Raw genomic sequence first — 23141 nt, 5'->3', positions numbered from 1 at the left:
TTCTGACCCGCCACAATAAAGCAAAACTGCACATTTCAGAGTGGCCTTTTATTGTGGCCAGCCTAAGGCACACCTGTGCAATAATCATGCTGTCAAATCAGCATCTTGATATGCCACACCTGTGAGGTGCGATGGAATATCTCGACAAAGGAGAAATGCTCACTAACACAGATTTAGACATTTGTGAACAATATTTGAGGGAAATGGCCTTTTGTGTATGTATAAAACGTTTTAGATCTTGGGAGTACAGCTCATGAAAAATGGGAGCAAAAACAAAAGTGTTGCATTTATATTTTTGTTCAGTGTAGAACCTGTCTGACATGCAGAACATGCAAACTCCACACAGATGAGGCCTGATTTGACCCCGGGTTCTCAGAACTGTGAGCCAGATGTACTAACCACTCATCTACCGTACTTAATACAATACCCTCGGCTGGAAATTTCACTTCAAATTCAAGTTTGCATATCACATTTTCTCAGACACTCAATTTAAAGCGGCACTAAGCAGGCCCAAAAAATGCCATGTAAATTCGACACACCACTGAGAAGAGGAATGTTAACAAGCCTGCCAAATTTGAATGAATAAAACAAATTGCTAAGTATATAAAAACAGGTTTCAAAACTATAATAATATAAGAAGAATAAGGGCCACCTCTCAGCTCTCAGACGCTGTGGGCGTGTCGAATGGATGCGCCAAAAAGAATCAAACACACATAGCTTATATGATGTAAAATCACGTTAGGAGGCTCAACTTCAAAATTGAGTGGTTATTGTGGACTTTCCATCCATCCATCCATCCATTTTCTGAGCCGCTTCTCCTCACTAGGGTCGCGGGCGTGCCGGAGCCAATCCCAGCTATCATCGGGCAGGAGGCGGGGTACACCCTGAACTGGCTGCCGGCCAATCGCAGGGCACATACAAACAAACAAAACCATTCGCACGCACAGTCACACCTACGGGCAATTTAGAGTCTTCAATTAATGCATGTTTTTTTGGAATGTGGGAGGAAACCCACGCAGGCACAGGGAGAACATGCAAACTCCACACAGGCGGGGCCGGGGATTGAACCCGGGTCCTCAGCGCTGTGAGGCTGCTTAAATAACGTCACCAAGCTGTTCTGTAAATTGAGGGGTGTCGCTATCGTTAGCTTGCTAACTGCAAGCTTGAGTGGTAAATGGGCCTTGTTGTGGCCCCACAAAAAAAAGATGCTCAACCTTTCAACAACCCATTTTGGTTCTTGAGTTAGGGCCATCCTGCTCAAAAGCAATGCTGCGCATCAGTCCTAGCAAGAGAGTAAGAGTCAGTGATTCCCAACTACTTTGCTGAAAATAATCATTTAATACAAATAATCTTATCTTTGTTCATCTGTTGCATCTATGCCAGCGACGTATAGTGACAGGCAGAAAACAATTAAACGCTCTTCCACTCGGCGTCCAAAGGTCCATTTAACCTGTGTATTCACTTGTTGGCATTTCTACAACATCATTATTGCTTTGTATTCACTTAAACAGGCCCAGACGCAACACAGTATGTAAACTGATATGTGATCGTCATAATTTCAGTATGTACGTATACTTTTTGTGACTTTGTTTTTGTGTGTTTGTGTGAACCCACTAGCGTGCCACGGGGTTTTCAAATGTAAAACGTGTGCCCAGGCTCGATAAAGGTTGGAAGACACTGGAGTATGTGTAGTCTTTCAGGCCTAATGAACATTTGGATCAATTAACCATTAGTAATCGTACTGCCATCTGTCACTATGTGTTTGCACAAGTTATTTGTAACTGCCTCCAGTGCTTGGGAGTCAGCTGTGCGCATTAGCATAATGCGACATCGGTGACAGGGAGCCATTACGCTGGTCATGATTTTGTGGAGTGTAAATGCAGAATCTGATTATCCTCTGTGCTCTCGGCTCAGTAGAGGGAGTGGGCCGCCTGTGAGGGAAGGAGGGGTTAAGAAGCCAATGTGCTGAGCCAATGGCTTTTCCCATACAGCAGCCGGCCGCCATCAGGATCGGACAGGCCGCTCCGAGGAAGGATACCTTGTTGGACACGGAGGCCGTCTCCCAGGAGGTGTTCATGGGATGCACTATCTACGCAGCCAGCCCTAAGGCCCTGCCTGTAGACGAGGCAGTGGGCCAGGACACGTACTACCAGCCCCCGCGCTGCCGCCACCTTCATGGTAACTGCAGTCAGAGGATAGTACGGTAAGCCACACACGGAAACTATATATTTGATCACAAGCTCCACTGACTAAGTGGCTCCAGGTAAGCTGTGAGGGATCATCTTCCACCTGGACCAATCTCAGACGATGATCTACTGGCAGTGAGCATCATCTGATGTCTGTGCCTCCTTTTTACATGGTAAAGTCATTCGGCAATATTCATTCGGGGGGAATTAGAGTAACTAGAAAAATGCTATCGCTATTTTACAATCGCAATACTGCAATACTGTACACTGATTATATATAATTGTGAATGATTCAAATAGTATACTGGGGGAAAATGTGTAAAAATCACAATCGCACGTATCAAAAATTTGCTCCGATGAGCTAAATTTACTTATTCATTTTATGGGCAAGAAAACAACTCTTGAAGGATGTTGAATAATGAATGTCGATGTGCTACAAAGGGAGAATCTAAATTCATAATACAGTGGAACCTCGATTTAGTGGACTAGTAAGAGCGGGGATGTCCCTTAAATCAGATCGTTCGTAAAATTGAAGCACTTTTTTGTGGCCAAAAAACACCCAGTACAGTACAAGATTAGTTAAAAATGTTTTGTCTTTTTTTCTTTGTCAACTTTATCCAAACTTACCTCACTGATGCATAAAAGGGGCGAATTTGAGTTCCAACTGGACACTATTTTCTGTCCGTTAAATCCAAAGTCCATTAAATTGGGTTCCGTTGTCTATATTTTTATAAAAAATATATTTCCATGAAGTGCATGAGTGCACATTCATCATATTTGGTCATTATAAAATGCTGGTGTGCTGACAGTTTTCCCAACATTGTGTGCGGTGGCTTCAGCCTTGTTAAAGTGGTTTCCTTACAAAGCAGTGGGACTGCCCACAATATTCCAGAAACCTGCTCAATCTTATGAGATTCATTACCTGAGCTTTAGAAAGATAGCAACCGAAGATAATGATGCTTAGTTAATAGTGACATTGTTAGATCTTAGGTTTCGTATTGGTGTGCAATTCTCAAATTCTTCCAAAATGATCATTACGCGTGTGCACTGCTTCAAGATTGTCGGCCCAATTGTTTTCTAATCAGATCAGCAAGGAAAAGCACTTCTAGCATCCTTGACAGCGCAGTCTATAATCAATCAGTCAGGATAATCTTTGAGACATCCAATAATCGAGCCTCTGCTTTCACATTGGAAGTTAGGCCAAAGGGCTCAATCTCGTCACGATTATCGTTATGTGTGTATGTACTGCACTCAACATTTAGGATTGTCTGCGCCAACTTTTTTTCTGAGCAGATGTGGGGGGGGGGGGTATCATTGTTACACACCTGGGGAAAAAAAAGTTAGTACACTCCTGTTAAAGAGAGGCAAAAAACAATTTTGCCTGAAATAATGCAAAAGTGACAGTAGGAATCATTAATTGTTTTGCTCCATGCTTGTTCTATTAGTTTTTTTTAATTCTTATTATTATTTAAAATGATTATGTTAAACCGCAATTCAAAAGTAATGTCTGATTCTCATTGGCTAAATTTCCGTAGATTTTTACTCATGATTTACTTTGGTCAGTTTTACGTTGTTTCTGTGCGTTGTTTTATTTCGATTATTTTTATTTTTTTTCCCCCAAAAGACCGTTGTCCACATGTGGAACACAGCCCACACCGCAGGCTAATATTTTCTTGACATCCGATAATCGGGCCTTTGTTTAGTGATCGGAAGCGAGACTCGGGCTCAACTTCTCCGCGATTATCGTTGTGTGCGCGCCGCTTCAAAGTTACCATTGTCGGCACCAACGTGTTTTCCGAGCAGGATCATCAGTCAGGAAAATCTTTTTTGCCGTCTGATAATCCTTTGCAAAGCAGAGAGGGGTGGGGGGGTGGGGGTGAGTGCCCCAAATGTTTCCAGTTAATCAGTATGTGTGTGTGTGTGTAGCCCAAAGTCAAATATCGGGAGTATATCTCAGATGTTGCGACGCAGTTCCAACCTCTAAGACAATTGTCAAATCCTTGCTGTCTTCATAAAGGCGGAAACAATTGTGATCTGCACGGGTGTTGGTTAGGGTGCAGGCGCGTTCCTAATATTGTGGCAGCCACGGATAAAGGCGTCCGTGGCGTGGAAGTCGAAAATCCCCTCGCAAACCAGTGAGCAGAGAGGCCACGCTGGGCTTGTAGGTAAGCTCAGCCCACCTTCTCTCCCCAACCGGACGCACTCGACAGGAGCCTCTCTCAAAGCGCGCTGAGCGCCTTCGCTCGTCAAGCCCGGACAAATGACTCCACGGCCCGCCCGAACAGCTTTTGGCAGGCGACAAAGGGACGACACAACTTGAAAAGAGGTGGCAGCCGAGTTGGGAGCTACAGGTAGGAGACGACAGCGACAGCGGCAAAGAGAACCGTTTCCGGCTCTTTACCAAAATAAGTCACGTTGACGCTTTGATTTATCGAGGTAGAAATGGTTGTCTTCACTTCTCGTCGCAAAAGTTCGCCCGGGGCCTCTTTGTCCACGCTCCACTGCGTAGTCATACGGAAACACCAGCGATTTCTCCTCACAAGACGACCTGAAACATTTCATTTTGAAGCCCAAGTGGCCTTGCTGCGTTAGCAATGTGTCTCGCCGCACTCGAACTTGACTCTGCCTCGCAAAGTAAAACGTACCGCTATTGATAAGGACAAGTGGCATTTCGTTCCTTACGTGGTGGATACCGTTGAGTTCAAGGATATTTATCAAACAAACAATGCGACGACAAAAACGCCGCGTGAGTAAAGCTCCGTGCGTACACTTCGGATTCAACTACGTAATACGTTTGTAAATACACAGCAAGACGGTTCAGTCCACCCGAACCAGAAACGTGGGTCATTTTAATACACGTGCGCCGTTACTTCATCTCGGGGAAAGCGTTCGGTTCCGAGGACTGAACAGTACTTCTTGCGGGAGAAGTTCCAGGGCTCGCGCGGGCCTTGCAAAATCCACTTGCGTCTTCAAAGTTTGTTTTGAGGCGCTTGCACAATGGGGAGGGTTATTTCAGGAGGTCTCAAGCCGCGCACGTAATCTCCGAGTCCAAAGGCTGAACACTCTCAGTCTGTGTCTTCAACAATGAGAGATTGCTTTGCAGACAGTCGGGGTGGGGGGGGGGGGGGGGGACGACGACGACACAACAACATTCAAGAGAAATGCACTTGTTGAAATGATCGCAAACGGATATATCCCACACACTTTCAATGCAGACTGTTAATGTTTACTGAATGTCCCCAGTGTTTATTTGGCCAGACGGTGAATTCAGGCAGAGGAGCATGCGGCTGGAGTGCTATACTGTTTCCGGGACTGTACGAAAGAATCCATCACGGACTCAAGGCACAGAGATTGTTCTTGTGGCCAGCAGCATTAACGAGATTACAGCTCACTGGATTGAAGGATGGTTTATGGCAACGCCAAGTGTTTGTCTACTCAGACAATGAGGCGAGGTGGAAGCCTTTCACTGAACATTAGTGTCAAACACGTTTGACGACGCAGAATGGCATTTGGCATTTCGCACAAAGTTGGCTGTCACGTTATGTATGCCTGGAAAAGAAAACTATGTTGACTGGTCTTGCGTTGCATGTGCAAACGAAGCAGCGACATTTTTATGCTACTTTGTATCTACCTTAACCGGGAAGTAAAGGGGCCCCGTAAGGGTCGTAAATGGCCAAAGTACTCCATTGTAAAAAAAGAAAAAGTGGAACATCTTAACGACTTGTACACATTTGTTCCTTCTCTATAGCGCTTATCCCGGCTGACTTCAGGTGAGAAGCACTGTACACCCTGGATGGACCGCCAGCCAATCAGCCAATAGCAGGGCACGTATAGACAAACAACCATTCACAGTGTGCATGTTTTGGAAATGTGGGAGGAAGTAAAGCAACCCACTGAAAACCCACGCAAACCCGGGTAAAACGTGCAAACTCCGCACGGGAAGCTCCGAGCAAGTTTCGAACCCGGCACCTCTCAACTGTGAGGCAAACATGCTCAACACTAGTTAGCGACCTATCATTACTGTACTGTATATTTATTTATTTATATTTACTTAGCATTAGATAAGATAACTCGTCAAGGACAATGTGTAATATTGACTACCTTATAAATCTGTCCTTAACAGTTCAACACTAAACAAGAGATATTATTATTATTATTGTTATTAGTATTATTCACCATACAGACACTATAACTGACTAATTATTTGGATTCTAAAAGTTCAATATGTATTGTATATCTACTGTAATTCAATTGTGGGTTGCGGAGATATGAAAAAGTTTGGTCGTTTTGGTATTTCATTATTAAACGTTGTTTCCCCTGGACTAGTGGTTAGCACGTCTGCCTCACAGTCGAGAGGTCCTGGGTTCAAATCTCGGCTTTGAGCCCTCTGTGTGGAGTTGCCATGTTCTCCTCATGATTGCGTTGGTTCTCTCCGGCCTTCCTCTCACATTCGCAAAACATGCATATTAGGTCAAATGAAGTCTCTAAATTGTCCGTAGGCGTGAGTGTGAATGGTTAGAGTATGTGCCCTACGATTGGCTGGCGACCCATCCAGGGTGTACCTCGCCCAAAGTAAGTTGGGTAATATTTCAAGTCACCCGTAACCCTAATGAGGAAAAGTGCTTTAAAATAATGGATGGAAGGACAGCATTATGTTTTTTCTTCAATTGTCCAGGAGTATGTTTATTCTCCGCACTACTACATTAACTTGACTTGCTGGTTCTGTCGAACGTTAGTCCACAAATGCATCAGTGAAAGAGAAGTAAAGATGTTTTTTTGGGGGGTGAGGGGGGGGGGGGGGGGGGGGATCAACAGGTAGAAAAGTTGCATCAAAGTAAAAGAAAACTCAAAACATGCCCAGACTGCCAATATTTTGAAACTGTGTGCACGTGTTCTCCTCGGAGTCTTCATTTTAATTTGTCCAGCCACTGATTTGTTGAATCTTGGTTCTCCAAGCTACTTCCTGTCGAGGAAGTTGAGAACAAATGCAACCCCCTTTTGAACATTGTTTTCAATTGAACAGTGAAATCAACTCAGTGATGCCTTAACTTCGAGCTTGAAACATCCACAAACGCTTCTCTGATCTAATTACAACAGGCCCTTCACCCCCACCTGCACCCCCTCTGTGAACCCTTTTGTGATCGCAGATAACCAGTCAGATGGAGCCTTTAGATCCAGGAAGCCAAGTTGTTTGAACAAGCCAACAGCTGACGTGAAGCTTCTGGCCGTTTAGACATAATCCATTGGAAAGTGCGTGCGTGAGCCTCTTTCCATCAGCACTTGTTATTACTCGGGGCAGGTGCTGACAGCGTCCGCTCTCCCACGGGACATTAAGGTACCGTGCGGCAGGGTTTGTGTCTGCAAGAGCAACTGCGATTCAGCTCCAGGTTCATTTCAGCCATGGCTGTAGGGAAACGTACACGGGTCAACGCTCACGCTCTTTAAAGCTCATCTTCTGCTTCCTTCATGTGCACTTGCCACATTCGATGTATATTACAATTATTATTACAGTTCTAGCTTGACGTACGAGTTAAATTTGTTTCGTGAGTAAGCTTGTAACTCAATTTTACCTTCAATTTTCCCCATTGAAATGAATTGAAATGCCATTAATATAGCCGCTATAGCCCCCACAAGACGGCGTCAGTTTTTGTTTTCAATGAAGAAAAATAGCAGTGTTGTATAAACATAAACATCATAAAATATAAGTGAACACAAAGAAATAAACCGGTGTCGTAAGGTGTAATTACTCTATTTACTGTAGTATTCATGTGTAGGATGTGTGCCTTTAAGAGGCATGGCCGAGTGAGTGCTATCAGCAGCTGGAGTCGGGTTGGCTGGTTAGTTTGCACATGAGTGTCTGGGCATGCGGTTTGGCCTTGCGAGTGTATTCATTTTGTATTTGTGTTTGACTTTTCTTCCCGTTCAATAAATGATTGAAAGGGCAACAGCGACTGTGGCTCTCCTTGGCAACATGTGAGGGCATTACAGTACTTCTGTTACTCCATTTTTGTATTTATTTTTTAAATCACTCCACGCGAGCGGCTCGCAACAACAAGTGGGAAAAAAAATGACCATGCAATATAGCTCGTAACCCGATAAAATGAGGACGAGTGGAAGAGAAGATGCCTAGATTGGTAGAACTGCTATAAAAGGTCTACGCGTTCCAGGCGAAATCTAGTTTGACTAAAATGTTTTTCTTCTCCAGAAACAGCGGCGTCCATTTTTCTACCTTTACCTCCAGTCTGCATACACTACGTAAACATCCCTACTTTGATTTCCTCAAGGCTACAAGCATTAACTATTTATTTACACAAACTGAAGTTGTACTTATGATTGTTCTGACTTTCATATCGTCCCGTCAGGGGTCACCACAGCAAATCATTTGTGTGATTTCTTTGGCGCCATTTTTATTCCAGACGCCCTTCCTGACGTAACCGACCCATTTTTATCTGGGCTCGGACCAGCAGTGGCTGAGCATTGGGCATTGACCAGGAATTGGATCCACGGCGTCATGTTAATATAAAATCCGTGATTTTTTTTAATCCACATACAGTACATTTTGGTGATGATTGGTGGCAGTTTTGTGACATAGACCAACGTTAAACTTTTTTAGATTCAGTATGGATTAAAAATTAAAAAATAAAAATAAATTACATCAGCACATGCACACGGAGCAGAATATTTCTTTGAAAAACCTAATCAAATACGGATAGTACTTCATGTTTTGAGCAAATCGAGGGTGCAAATTATACATAGGTAGAAGGGTTTTCCTGATTTTTGGGGTCAGTTGTGTGATTGTGCATTATACTCGAGAGCATATTATACACGAGAAATTACGGTACATACATAAATTGAAAGGCTAAATATAGAGTATTGTATCTCAGTTTATTGTGCCTGTGTCAAGTACGTTTTCTCGATGTTTTTTAGTCACATTGACCCATCATATCTGGTTTTTAATTTGCTGCGTAGAGGATGTGATTTTACCATAAGACCTTCAGCATTGCATCACCGCTGTGTTGGTTTTAAAGACAGAGTCCATTTGTTTGCCATGTAAAACGTTTAGTTCAGGACTGAGAAAAGTGTACTTATCTGCAGCCAGAAAACAAACGACATAGTGTGGATGAGAGCGGCGGAAAATGGATGGGCGCTGTGCTCTCATTTGTGCGTTTGTGTGTTCAGGGCCAGGAGCATGACTGAGCAGCAGGAGCACTCTGAAGAAACAGGCCTGCTCTCCGCACAGGACCCGGACGCCTCCAAGGACGAAGACGCGCACGGACACCTCAGGCAAATTTCAACCACAAGCAGACGCACAAATACACACCCGTAGACACTGACACACAACGGTCTACAAACGCAGACACGTTTCCCAACACACCATCTGCATCCTGTGTGTATGTGCTCACGGGCAACAACTGCAGGAGATTTCTTTTCATGGTGCTTATTTTGAAGGCCTACTTGATGTCAAACAATGGTAACACACGTACACAAACCAATGGGCAGGCATAATTAGCAACATACGTGATGTGTTTATTTGCGCTTGAGGTCTCGTTGAGCTGACACCAATGCTAACATAAGGCCCCCCCTTCACATTCTAACCTTTACAAAAAATAATTTTGACATTTTGATTGACACTATCTGAGATACTTTATTTAACAATATGTTTATTACTGTGGTTGAAGTTTGCAGTGGTTTAGAACTGCACTCTATCGCACTGAGATCTGTTCTATAATCTTCTGGTTGCCTATTTTTAATTAATTTTTATGATTTTTTTTCTTTTTTTGGGGGGGGACTGGTCAGCCCAACTCAGTGCCGGTCCCAAGCCCGGATAAATAGGGAGGGCTTGCGTCAGGAAACGCAGCCGTCTGTAAAACCTATGCCAAAACCTTTATGTAAATGAGCCTTAAACAAAGAAAGCTCATCCAAAATGGCCACCCTGAAAAGGTAAAAGAGGTTCATCAATTCTTTTGGCAAATTTCACCAAGAAATAAGAATAAAAAATACAATAATTTGGCAAGTTCAGACAACAGTACGCAACTCTCCAATCATAATAACGTTGCCACATGAATTTACCTACATGAGACGATTACAAAAGACTCTAAGTATGTCAATTTAATATCAATGTAAACTGAAATATATTTTTAATTTTGTATATTGGAATTGGATTTCATAAGCAGTTGTAGCAAACAAATGTCTGGTAAACGTTTGGTTCGACTCTATAAATATGTCCGCTTTGCAAGTAATAATGTTAAGTGTGTGTAGCGATAGAGTGCGGTTGTGTGTGTTATATAAGAAGGATTGCAGGCAGGAGCCATGTAATCCTGTAGAATCTGCTCTGGGATTGAGCACAAAAGCATGTTGTGTGTCGGACTCAAGTGAAAGGGAGGGACCTGAATGCTTCCTGTTTACCTGCCGGCAAACAAACACAGTCAGTATGTTTACATGCACTTAAGAAAACCAAACTATTGCATTAGATCGATTGGAAACTGATTTTTTTTAAATGCATGTGAACACCTTAATCTCACCATGTAAATAAACATTTTCAAAAATTGGGTGGATGGATGGTTTATTACATGCAGACAATTCGAAACCAATTTCCTTGAGCATGTACAGTATATGCTTCCATCGATTGAATGTCAGAGCTCATGCTTGAGTCTCTGTGGCTGACCGTAGCAACATTTAGTTCATAAGAGAAGAATAGGAAGCTGGGGGTTGGCCATGTTTGGACTGTACATTCATGCCACATTATAAAAAGTACAGTCATTTTTGTGATTTGTTTCAAATACATTAAATCAAAGACATTAAATCACCACCCGTGTGAAGTTACTTTTCGTGCCAAAATGCTGAGTCCGGGTGCGTACCCTTCAAAATAAAGGCTGCAAGCTTAAAACAGGAAGTCAAGTTAAAACTTGCACACATTAACCATTTGACGTAATGAAACAGTCCCAAATAAATATAGCATTGTTAAAATGGTTAACTTTTAGCTGAAACATTAATTAATGAATATTAAGTTAATTGGGTTTGTTCCACACACATTGCCTTTTAGTTGATAGGTTTGATATTGATACTGGTTATAAAGAACCTTGAGTCAAATGTTCATTGTAGTCTATGTTGCGGGCTGCTACGAAAATGGATGTTCATAATTTGGACACCTTTTATTTAAACCATGCAAACCTTTTTTACCCAGCCCCCTAAAAGAATCGGAAGCGAGAGTCGTTTGGAACCGGAATCGCTCAATTTCAAAAGATGCCCAACCCTATCCCCCACTATATCATGACCAAGTGCCCTTATTCAAAGCATTGGCCATTCGGCAGAATTGCCACTTTCTTATTCATAATATCTTGGTCCATTTCTACCACTACAGCATGCAAAAAATTACATCTTCCCTGAAGTGTAATGTGTTTTGTGTTATTTGGGCTACAGTCTCTCTGCCGTCTTCCTCCATGGCAAACCGGATGGGATCCGCAGCCCGGTCTAGCCCGCTAGCGGTCCGACACAACGGCGATAGGGCCGTCAGCCTAACAGTTGCCGGCGGCGATGTCCCAAGGCGAGGAGTAGGAAGGGAATTTAAAAAATCCTCCAGGGGGACGACAGTGCACGTACTGCTGTAACCGCATACGATGCACCCTTTGATGCCCACAGCAGCGCGACCCACTGAATTTCAACAGAAGCAAAGGAGGGAAAATTGTTCCAAGGGGGGGGGGGGGGAGTCAGAGGCTGCCTTGCTGCCACAGAGTGACTCTCTGCGGCCTGTGAGAACGTGTGCAATGTCCATCGCTGGGAATTCTCCTGGACCAGCTTCGGATCCGGGAGAGAAGGCACATATTTGACTGACAGTTCCGCGAGGCAGGCTTTTCAGAGCCTTCAAGCGACATGCCCACAATGTCTGCAAACTGAGAGAACGTCTCAATTCTTTACCGCCTCGAAGGCTGATTTTACATACTTTGCAATTTTTTTCTTCATTCAAATTTGTTCGTAAGACTTTTCTTTGATATGTCAAATTTGCAAGGCATTTTTTGGATGAGTTTACTGGGCCTTTAAAGAAGTTTAGGCTACAGAATAAGTGGATGGAAGGAAAACCTGTGTTTAAAAAGTGCATAACATCTATGAGACGTACAGTATTTCAAAATATATTCTGCTGTCATCACACATGAGTATCGTGACTTTGTATATGCTGCTGTACCACTTGTTGAAGTTAGTCCCAGCTCTTTTGTTACTGTATGTAACTCCGTGCTAATTTACCAGGAGGCTAAATTGATAGCGGCTGATGTGAAAGCCCCTCCTAACTTTCCACATCAAGTCTTATCTACTTAAAATCTTTACAAGTTGTAAATCTTTCCACTTGTCTCCGAGCTCACCGTGCTAATTTCACCTCCTCCTGCGGCTCGATTATTATGTTGGGGTCCACAGCTACACCTGCCGCCGGTGGGAAGTGTTCTCTTTCTAATTTAGGATTCCATTTTGGGGCCTTTGAGTTGGTAATTAGTTTTAGATTCTGCCTCACAGCCTGAGGCACTGAGCGTGCGCACGAAGACGCTTTAAATGCTTATAAGAGTGTAAGACATTTGGTTTACTTTCAAACATTCCTTTCATGCGTGGAGTTCGGAGTTGTTCTCGAGACACTTGCATTTTCGTCTTAGCTTCAGGATTCAGTGGATCCTAGAACATGTTAAAGCTGTTGACTGAAGTCCAAAAATAATGGGATTGGACTAGAGTGTTATTTATGCCTTTTACAACCGCCCATCCCGGTGTAACCCTGTAAAACATGTTTTATTTTGACATTCCAAATCTGGTCATAGCACAGGTCCCTTCAGGCCTCAGTGTCTCGTTGCACCAGCGGTATTATTGATGAAGACTTGTCTCGTGTATAAAAAGGAGGCAGATGGAAGGTGAGCGCAGAGAGACACATGGTGGATCCCAGCAGGGCCTCCGCCTGTATTTTTAATAATCACTCGCTCATCCCTACCTTAGAGCGCATGGCTACTGTGGAGACTATTTATAGGCTGCATGCAGCAGGCAGTTAAAGCAGCATGCACACTTTCTTCATAACATGAACACAAGACAGTTACTAAACAGGATTAGCCACAGAAAGTCATTCATTATGAAATTGGTTGTGTTTTAATCGCCATTTTTGGTCTGTTGGTCGATTCAGTCGTAGCTCTGCATAAAGGTGCAAATGATGTGAAGTGATTGTTGCGTTTTGCTGTTACAGTTGACTTGCATTGGATCCAAGTGTGGCAGTATCCAGTCGTTGATGCACTGGGAAAAAAAACACATACTACCTGTACTTGAGTTCCTCTGTTTTTGACAGAAGTCCATTCCCGAATTTGTAAATTAAGTGAGAACACGTCGTCGTCTGTCATTAACCTATGCTACTGCAGTAGCAAAGTCTGGATTACAGTAAATATTTGTGTCAAAAAAGACAATTACGAAAACATACAACAAGCAAGTGAAAAACAGTATGGTGTACGGTGGTATCTGAGCGTGGCTTCTTGTGCCATGTAACGACATATTCTTAAACCATTGCCCAAGCTCGTTTATCGTGCGTGATTTGTAACCTTGAAACGCTGTCCAGGTATGTTGGGAGCCTTGCAAACTGCAATTTGGGCCCATGTCAACCCTTGTTGTCATATTTGTCAAGGAGCAAACAACACAAACCACTTTTTGGACTAAGGTAGTTACCGAACATAATCATAGCTTGTCTACGTACGTATATAGACAATTTATCCAAATGTACACTATTTACCAAACAAAGGATCCTCGAATTTTGTTTGACAACATATCAAACTGGGGAATAAAAGGGGAAGTGATGTCGAACACATCTGGCCCAGCAGGCAGTGCTGTCATAGCTGTACTGTCCTGCTGTAAACAACAGCCTGATACTACGACGCACGCACGCACACACACACACACACACAGTGCAAACCTACTACGCACAGGCACACACAGCAGGCACAGCATCTGGCAACGCGCTGCTCTTTGACATAAAAACTGAGTAGAGATCTTTGTTTAGAGACTTGTACAGTACAATTTTTGCTGGCATTGTAACCACATTACATATTTTTAGAATATGGATTTTAGCATAGAAACTAACGATGGGCATTTTACGAAATTTGATTAATCGGGTATGGATTTAATTAATAACCATCCCACAGGATGTTCTGCCTTGATGTTGTTCCTCACACATCAGACACGCAATAAGCTCGTTTTTCCTTGATTTTTCTCATCTTTGCGACCACCTCCTCTCCACTCTGACATAGCAACAGAACACGACAAGACGGGGAGAGTGGCTCAAAGGTGCGCTCATCTTCTCACCCATGGGAGAGCGGGCGGAAACGCATGAGTGAATAGCGACAGTTGAATACAAGATGGGGCACTGCTTGAGGAAGATAATAATGTGTTGCCGAATCATCAAAAAAGTGAAATTGGCTGACATTCAGTCCAGGGGGTACCCTGCCTCTCCCCACCAAAGTCTGGGATAGGCTCCAGCACACCCGTCACTCTAATGAGGATAAGCAGTACCAAAAATGGATGGATGGATGGATGAATCGCCACAAAGCTAAAGAAAGATTTTGTTTGTTTTGTTTTTTTAAATGGATTTTTGGAACAAACTTACTTTGTGCTCCTTATTTGATTAATGTGTCTCTTTCCCCATTCACAAGGATGACCAAGGCCACAATAGTTGCAGTCCGACAAAGGGTACTTAAATTAAGGGGTGTATTGCCACATTTTGTCCACTTTAAACGAACAAGTTCGTTTCCCCCTTGTTTTGTACTGTTTGTGCAGGTGTGAATACGCACAAGCCAATCTTGGTATGCATCAAACAAGCGCTCCAAGACGTATTTATCGAAGTTCCTTTGTGGCGACAATACGAACCGGTCTCGATTGACCCAACAAGTCAGTATCCCATAGCTTATAACGATAGTGAGTGTTGTACGTGATTCCTGATCCGTCGTCCTCTGCTTAGCAACGCAACTCCTTGCATGTTGTGGCTCAGGGCGATATACAGTACGCTCCTTCGCCATTTGCTGACGGCATTCCAAAATTAGAAATAGAAAGTCATTTAACTTCATTCGCTAAAGCTTCACCAAAGGTCAAACGAGCAACTTTACATCATAATGCATTTCAAATGAAGAATGCAACAATCTGGTGAAGTCGTTGGGTTGCAGGATTGATGCAATTGACTTTGCCGTTCCAATACTTTTGGAGGGGACTGTATATCGTCCTACTCGTCAATTAGTTTTCTCCGGCATTCCAGCAGTTTACAGTTTGGCTTTTTTTTTTTCAGGAAATTGTAGTTTCTCATACGCATTTGGTTTATTTTCTACTAATTATATTGTGTTGGTCCTGATTCGAAGCCCTACCAAATCCTTATAACAGGCATGCCCAAAGTCCGGCCCCCGGGCCAAATCCGGCCCGTGTTCATATTTCCACTGGCCCGAAGCCTCTGTCATAAAACCAATAATATGTGGCCCGGCAGGTGAAAATACACGCGCAATTTTAGATTTCACCACAGGATGGCAGTAAACTTGTGGCTGAACTCTCGCGGGGCCGTTTTGCCGCATGATCTGTTTTTTGCCCATTTCTAAAATGGCAACTGGAAGTAAGAAAAGGAAAGTTGATAGCGAGGGCCGACGTTTCCAGGACAAATGGAAGTCTGAATATTTTTTCACTGAGTTTCGAAACAACTGCGTCTGCCTAATTTGCCAAGAGACTGTGGCTGTTTTTCAAGGAGTTCAATATAAAGAGGCACGACCAGACGGAACATGCTAATTACGACAAGCTAACTGGGAACGAACGCAGTGAAAAATTGAAGCGACTGGAAGCTGGTTTAACGGCACAGCAACAGTTTTTCACAAGAGCCAGTGAGTCGAATGAAAATAAAACAAAGGCAAGCTATGAGGTGGCAACGCTGATTGCCAAGCACTGCAAACCTTTTACTGAGGGTGAATTTATTAAAGACTGTGCGATGAAAATGGTGGAGAACATTTGTCCTGAGAAAAAGCAACAGTTCGCCAATGTTTTCCTGGCTCGTAGCATTGTGTCACGAAGAGGCGAAGAAGAAGTTCCTTCTGATATTAAGAGACAGTTGGACGCAAAAGGAGTGGAGTTTGAATTTTTTTCGGGAGCCTGTGACGAAAGCACGGATGCATCCGACAGCGCTCTGTTACGGATTTTGTTTTAGAGGAGTGGACAGTGAAATGAACATGCGTGAAGAGCTACTTGACCTCCAGAGCCTTCAGGACCAAACAAGAGGGAAAGATTTATTTGCTTCTGTTTGTTCCGCCGTACATGACATAAAATTAAAGTGGAAGACAATCACGGGGATTATTACGGATGGCGCACCTGCCATGGTTGGCGAGCACAGTGGATTATCAACCCGAGTGTGTAACAAAGAAAGCGAAGATGGAGGTAAAGCTATAAAACTCCATTGTATTATTCACCAAAAAGTTCTATGTGCCAAACCGTTTCCGTGGATCTCAGTGACGTTCCAGCCCACCTGCAGTTGGAGCTCATTGAGCTGCAGTGTGACACAGAGTGTCGCAGCCGGTACCAACAACTCCCTCTTGTCAACTTTTACCAGCAGCTGGATAAAGACAGGTTCCAAGAGATTCGTACATTTGCTAAGAAAATGTTGAGCTTGTTTGGCTCGACATACTTGTGTGAGAAGACATTCTCAGTCATGAACATGAATAAGAACCGCGTGAAGACAAGACTAAGTGACTCCCACCTGCGTGGTATCTTGCTCATTAAAACCACCGCTTTTGAGCCAGACCTGCCCCATTTCCTGCAGTCGAGATCTCAGTATCACCTTTCACATGAATGCAAACATGTTGTTTGTTGATTCTGATGAATAAAGTTTGAGTTTGAGTCAAATTTCATCAAAATACTTTATTTTGCATTTCATTAATTTTTATTTTAACCTTCATTTATCCAGGTCGGGCAGTTATAAGATCTACGTAGCAGCAGACAGCATAGTAAAACAGTAAAATAAAAATACAAAAAAGCATTTCCCTCGTCAGTAGCATGTAAAATTAATGCTGGCCCGCTTGACAATTTTTTTACGGCAATGTGGCCCCTGAGCCAAATAGTTTGGGCACCCCTGCCTTATAAGAACAGGCTCAATCTGGGTAAAAAGCAAAAATAACAGCCTTCTGATATGCATGTGGATGGTTTGTGTGAATCAAAGCAGAACAAAATAAAACATTTTTTAAGAGAGCAATAGGCACTTTCGTTTGCGTTGCGTTACATCCATCCACTTTCAACACCGCTTACCCTGGCTAGGGTCACGGGGCGCTGGAGCCTATCCCAGCTGACTTCGGGCAAAAGGCATACTACACTCTGAACTGGTCGCCCGTCAGTCACGGGGCACATATAGACACAGACAACCATTCGCACTCACATTCACACCGTCACTGAGTGAGAACTGAACCCACGGTGCCTGCACCAAAGTCCGGCGAGTGTACCACGACACCATCGTGTTGCATTCTCAATGACATATGCTTTCGGGCAGAGAGGTTATCCATAAACGTTCGCCTTTCACAATTTGAGTGAACTAGTGTTTCCAGTCTCTTCACACTGTCAGTCATCTCAATGACAGGTAACACATAAAAAGGAAGTTGTTTTGTTGTTTTAATCCTCAGTCTCACCCCCAAACTGTCTGTTTTCTGGCAATAAATAAAACAACAACACGTGTGAATCTCTGGGGCATCGCCACTATTTGTGCACAGACAACGTAATATTCCTCTTTGATAGTGCGGGATGTGACAGCGTACACTTGCATCCTGCACTGATGCACATACACACACTGATGATTGCGTGTCATGCTGAGGCACGCAGTCACCGGGGATTGTCATGTGCTGCACACCCACGCACACACAGACAGAAACACAATCTTACCGCCGTTTGCAAGGCTGCCAACAACACTTCTGCCTTCTTGCCTACTATGTTCGCAAACAGTTTTCCTTGTTTGTGGTGATTTCATGAGGATGTAGCTTGCTTGCCACAAATGGAAAATGCCATCCAATTGTTTGTTTGTTTTTAATCACAAGTCTGCCTTTTAATTCTATTCCAGGTTTCAGCTGATTGAAGAGCTCTCCTATGAGGATGTAAAAAAATGTTACCGTGGCTCGGTGAGTCTTATTGCTTTGTTTGTGTGTTGTTGTGGTGTGTATGTGTGTTTTTACCTTCCTTATTTGGGATATTTTCCCAATTTTGCAGCGCCTCGTTAACACGAGAACAAGTAAAAGTGACAAGCAGGAACAAAATATAAAAAAGGACACATTTTTACAATGAACCATGCATTCCGTGGCTGCTCGATTAAACTTGAATGTAGAATCATCCAAAAGCATAAAAGCGCAATAAATCAAGTCATCATAATTACTGTACACCTTACATGACGATAGAACAGGAATTTGTGCATACTTGACTTTCTTCTTGATCCATTATGTTGATAGAGTGTCACTTTCCCTGTTCTACAAAAGCAGTAAAGCTACAAGTATGCTGTACAGTGGAACCTTAAAGGACAGATGTGGAAGCAATTGTTTGCTTTAGAAATCGAAGCTGACTGTCTGTCTGTTCCCGCCACAGACTGCGGCCATCATAGAATCTGTATTAGCTGGAGAGGCAAGGTTTAATATTAACTGTCGTACAAGTTAACCACTGCAATATTCATTTTTGCTCTCAATAAAACACTCTTAATCCACTCATTATGGTGATGAACGAGGGGAGCATAATAAAAACAAATGAGATTTTTGTTAACGTTAACAGCACACAAGTGTTGAAAACTTTGAGGGCACTTTGTGTCAACACTAAATGTTAAAATAAAATTATATACAATAATTTATTAAATTGTCCTTGAATTTAAAAAATCTGAAATATAATCTGATATAAATCAGAATTAATCAAATATGTTCTATCGTGCCAGCTGTATTTATTTATTGGACTGCAGCACATTGAAGAGTACCTTGAAAAGCACCGTATTTTAATTATCTATTGAATGGGTTTGCCCATCGTAAGTGAGCCGGAGCCTATCCCAGCTGACTTTGGGTGAGGGGCAAGGTGCACCATTAGTTAGTCGCATGGCACGTACTGTCTATATGTATTCTTATTCTGATTTTTCAGTACAGTACAGAGGTGTGCTAAGTTTTCAAAAGGAACAAAGTAGGGAAGTGACAAGAAATGTTTTCTCTTGGCACTAGTTGACTCTGTAAACAAATACAGCGCAGCTCAGCCATTGACTGTCGGATGTCATGGCAAGCAGTATGCCTTTTGCGGTACAGCAAACTCATTTGAAACATCCATCCATTTTCTTGACCGCTTCTCCTCACTAGGGTCGCGGGTTGCTGGAGCCTATCCCAGCTATCTTCGGGCGGGAGGCGGGGTACACCCTGAACCGGTCGCCAGCCAATCGCAGGGCACATAGAAACAAACAACCATTCGCGTATACATTCACACCTACAGGCAATATAGAGCCCTCAATCAACCTAGCACGCATGTTTTTGGGATGTGGGAGGAAACCGGAGTGCCCGGAGAAAACCCACGCAGGCACGGGGAGAACATGCAAACGCCACACAGGCGGGGCCGGGATTTGAACCCTGGACCCGAGAACTGTGAGGCAGATGTGCGAACCAGTCGGTCACCGTGCCGGCTCATTTGAAACAGCCTTTCAAAATATAATATACTTACATATGTTTTCATACGGAATTTATTGAACAAAAACCAAATCTTTATTGTTCTTAACTTCTATAAAAGTGGGTCGTGACTTTGCAACAATAGGAAAATGCCTGTCCCATGAGGACAACAGTTGAGAAGCACTGTTGTATCGACCAGAAAATCGATCATTCACATTCACACCCATGGACAATTCAGCATCTTTAATTAACCTATGCAATTGCTGACGATTTGGAACGTGGAACGTGTTGCAGCCATAAAAATCTAAGTTCATGATTATTTGCTAAAAACAATAACGTTCATCAGTTTGAACATTAAATATCTTGTCTTTGTAGTGTATTCAATTAAATGTAGGTCGAACATGGTTTGCAAATTATTGTATTCTGTTTTTATTTATGTTTAACCAACGTCCCAACTTCATTGGAATTGCCTTGTATTTGGTAGGCGACAGGAAGTGTTACTGCCTGCCGCTCTAGCCGCTAGTTTACTCTGTAAGCAAATAGCTGTCATCATGGCTAGCGATATGCTCATGTACTAATTTCAAACGGTGTTTAATAATACAACACACTGTCAATATGTTTTCAGAGGCTTCATTTAAATTTCTATACAAGTGAGTCATGACTTGGTAACAATCGGAAAATGCGGGTCACGGAGTGACAACAATTGACAAGCACTGCTTTAGTACGCCCTCCTCATTCGTCATTATAAAGAGCATTCAAAGGGTGTTTTATTGTTTAAACATATTTCTATTACATTGGTTAGCTTGATAAGAATGCTAAAAACCAGGGCTTTCCAAACTACTGCCCGGTGGGCCATTTGTGGCGCGCCAATCATTTTTTTAGTGTCATATACTAAAAATAACATTTGACGAGGTCCACAACATTATCGGGGGGAAAAGGAGGAGGGGACAGCATACAAAGTGTGGGTGCAACATCCTTAAAACTACTGCTAACAATACATTGATTTTATATAGAACTCTTCTAGATATGCAAAGAATCAAATAAACTATTTACAACTAAAATAGAACTAATTCAGTATCAGAGGCAAAAATGGTTTCCTCCACTTTCTGCTCCTTGCCAAGGTCCAATACGTGAACATATCACATTAATAATCCTCAAGTAACTGATTTAAAAAAATGTCACCATACCGCAGTTTGCGCTTGTTTTGTGTTGTTGTTGTTTTTTGTCATGAACGTGTAGGTGTGATTCAGCTGCTGCTCAGTGCTGGGGGCAACCCTATTCTAGTGGCACCAGCCCACTCCAAAATGCTGAAAATTCCTCAACTATTTGCCTGTCACCTTTAAGAGACTGCTGTGACGTAGCAGTTTTCAAAATAACTCAAATCAAAATATATAATTGTTTGATGGACTGGTTGTAGGGGGTTTAAAGAATTAAAATTAAAGAAAATGTTAGAGTGACCCTTTTATCCATAGATTTTTCTATAATTGGCCCTCGGAGGAAAATGTTTGGACACTCCTGTAAACTGAAGAAGTTCAAAACGACCGTAATGTAAATGTGATACAATTATAATGGTGCCCTCAGTACTCACAGTGGCGGCTGATTGAGGTCATTCAAATAAACCTTTTAACATTATCGCAACTTGCTTCTTGATATACAGTCTGTCACTGAGGACCCACCCCCTCCCCCACCCCCACCCCACCCGACTGCCTGTAGTCTCACCGTGACCTACCGTTAGCTCCATATTCCTGAGGAGAGGAGCTGCCTTGAACTATTAATAGAAGGACAATAAGAGCGCGCCAGTCAAAGTGGAGAGATGGACGAGAGGGATAGAGAGAGAAAAGAAAGACGGGCGGCAGAAGGATGGAAGTGAGTTTGAGGGAGGAGAGCGGGGAATGATTGGGACCACTTGAGTGTTCGGACACAGGCGGGTTTGGACTTTGGGAGGTGTCACTGACGGGCGAGGAAATACTGAGAAAGAAAGGGGTCACTTCACATGAGAGTCGTGAACAGTGTGTGTGTGTTTTTCCAGCTCGGACTGACGAAGGGTAATGCGTGTGTGTGTGTGGAGAGGGAGGGTATCAAATGGGTGCTATAGAGTGTGGAGTCATTGAAGGACTATTTGAGACAGAGACGCCTTGAGTTTGAGGATTGCGCTACTGTAGTTGTGTGAGCGTGTTTGTGTGCACACTGCCAGGTGTGTGTTTTTTCACGTAGGCTAGCCGCACTGTCCCCTGTACTGACACACCACAGGGGAACAGTGTGTGTCTCGCAGCGACTTGCTTCAGGCCATGGATGAGTGTGTATGTGTGTACGGTGCCAACGTGCTGAGTCTGGTGCAGAGCTCGCCGCCGCTGAGGGAGCGAGTGGTGTCCGCGGTGAGCAGAGTCGGAGCGGCCGGTGGCTGGAGAGGGGGTTCTGGTGCCGTGCGGGCGGGCCGGTCCGCCAAGGAGCTGCTCATGACTCTGCCCTGTCCCTCTGCACAGACTGTCAGCAAGTACAACTCGCAGTACCACAAACTGTTCCAGTGTGTGCCCAAGGATGAGCTCCTTATGAAAGGTACCTGGCAAGCTTGACGTTTTACAATGCACCTATACGTATCCGCTGTGTGTCATTACTACCAAATCAGATTTCCTGTCATTATTGGGGAAAGAAAAAAAAATATGTATGTAGTATGTATGTCATAATACAGGTTTCATTGGACACAATGGATTTTGATGAAATTTGTTGTGGAGCTTTACTGTGACCCAGTAAGTAATGTAATAATCTAGTAATGATCTATATTTGTCATAGCCCGAAAGTTAGGAACACATTTTATTGAACTGAATGCAATTTTGATTCAACGAACAGCATGCGCATGCCAAGACAAACTGTTCTTCTTTTTAGACATTTTTGCTAGTCTCGGATAACTACGAAATAAACTTTACAAACTACTACTACAAACTTTAGACCATTATTAACAGCTCCAGTATGTTGTATCTGTATTTCCTCATAAAAGTCATATTTTGCCAACTTGTAGAAATCAGGGGGTCCTCAGTTTACGTGAGAAATTCCTTTCCCAAAGTGGAGATGTAACCCGAATTTGTACGTACAGTAAGTCGGAATATGCATGTAGTCCATCACTAACCTATACAGTAAATATTTGATTAAAGACGTTCTACGCCATAAATATCCATCCATTCATTTTCTGAGCCGCTTCTCCTCACTAGGGTCGCGGGCGTGCTGGAGCCTATCCCAGGTATCATCGGGCAGGAGGCGGGGTACACCCTGAACTGGTTGCCAGCCAATCGCAGGGCACATAGAAACAAACAACCATTCGCACTCACAG

At 43.2% G+C, this 23141-nt stretch overlaps 1 protein-coding gene across 6 annotated transcripts in view; it reads left to right on the top strand.

Moving 5' to 3' along the window:
- The first annotated feature begins 1894 nt into the window (after nucleotides 1-1894).
- gramd2aa (GRAM domain containing 2Aa) overlaps nucleotides 1895-23141 on the top strand; it is a 34890-nt gene continuing 13643 nt past the window's right edge. The window contains exons 1-5 of one of the 6 annotated variants that reach the window (XM_061670388.1): nucleotides 2125-2203; nucleotides 2264-2359; nucleotides 9366-9470; nucleotides 18259-18316; nucleotides 22300-22372. In XM_061670388.1, the coding sequence (XP_061526372.1) occupies nucleotides 9376-9470; nucleotides 18259-18316; nucleotides 22300-22372 (226 nt within the window). In that variant the 5' untranslated portion in view covers nucleotides 2125-2203; nucleotides 2264-2359; nucleotides 9366-9375. Of the gene's footprint in view, nucleotides 2204-2236; nucleotides 2360-4101; nucleotides 4538-4592; nucleotides 4933-9365; nucleotides 9471-18258; nucleotides 18317-22299; nucleotides 22373-23141 lie in introns of those variants that run through there. The other 5 variants (XM_061670385.1, XM_061670384.1, XM_061670389.1 and 2 more) reach the window with 5 other exon arrangements.

This window comes from Phycodurus eques, chromosome 2, assembly GCF_024500275.1.
Source record: "Phycodurus eques isolate BA_2022a chromosome 2, UOR_Pequ_1.1, whole genome shotgun sequence".
In the NCBI taxonomy this organism is placed as follows: Eukaryota; Metazoa; Chordata; class Actinopteri; order Syngnathiformes; family Syngnathidae; genus Phycodurus; species Phycodurus eques.
This window is presented reverse-complemented; position numbering and strand designations above follow the sequence as displayed.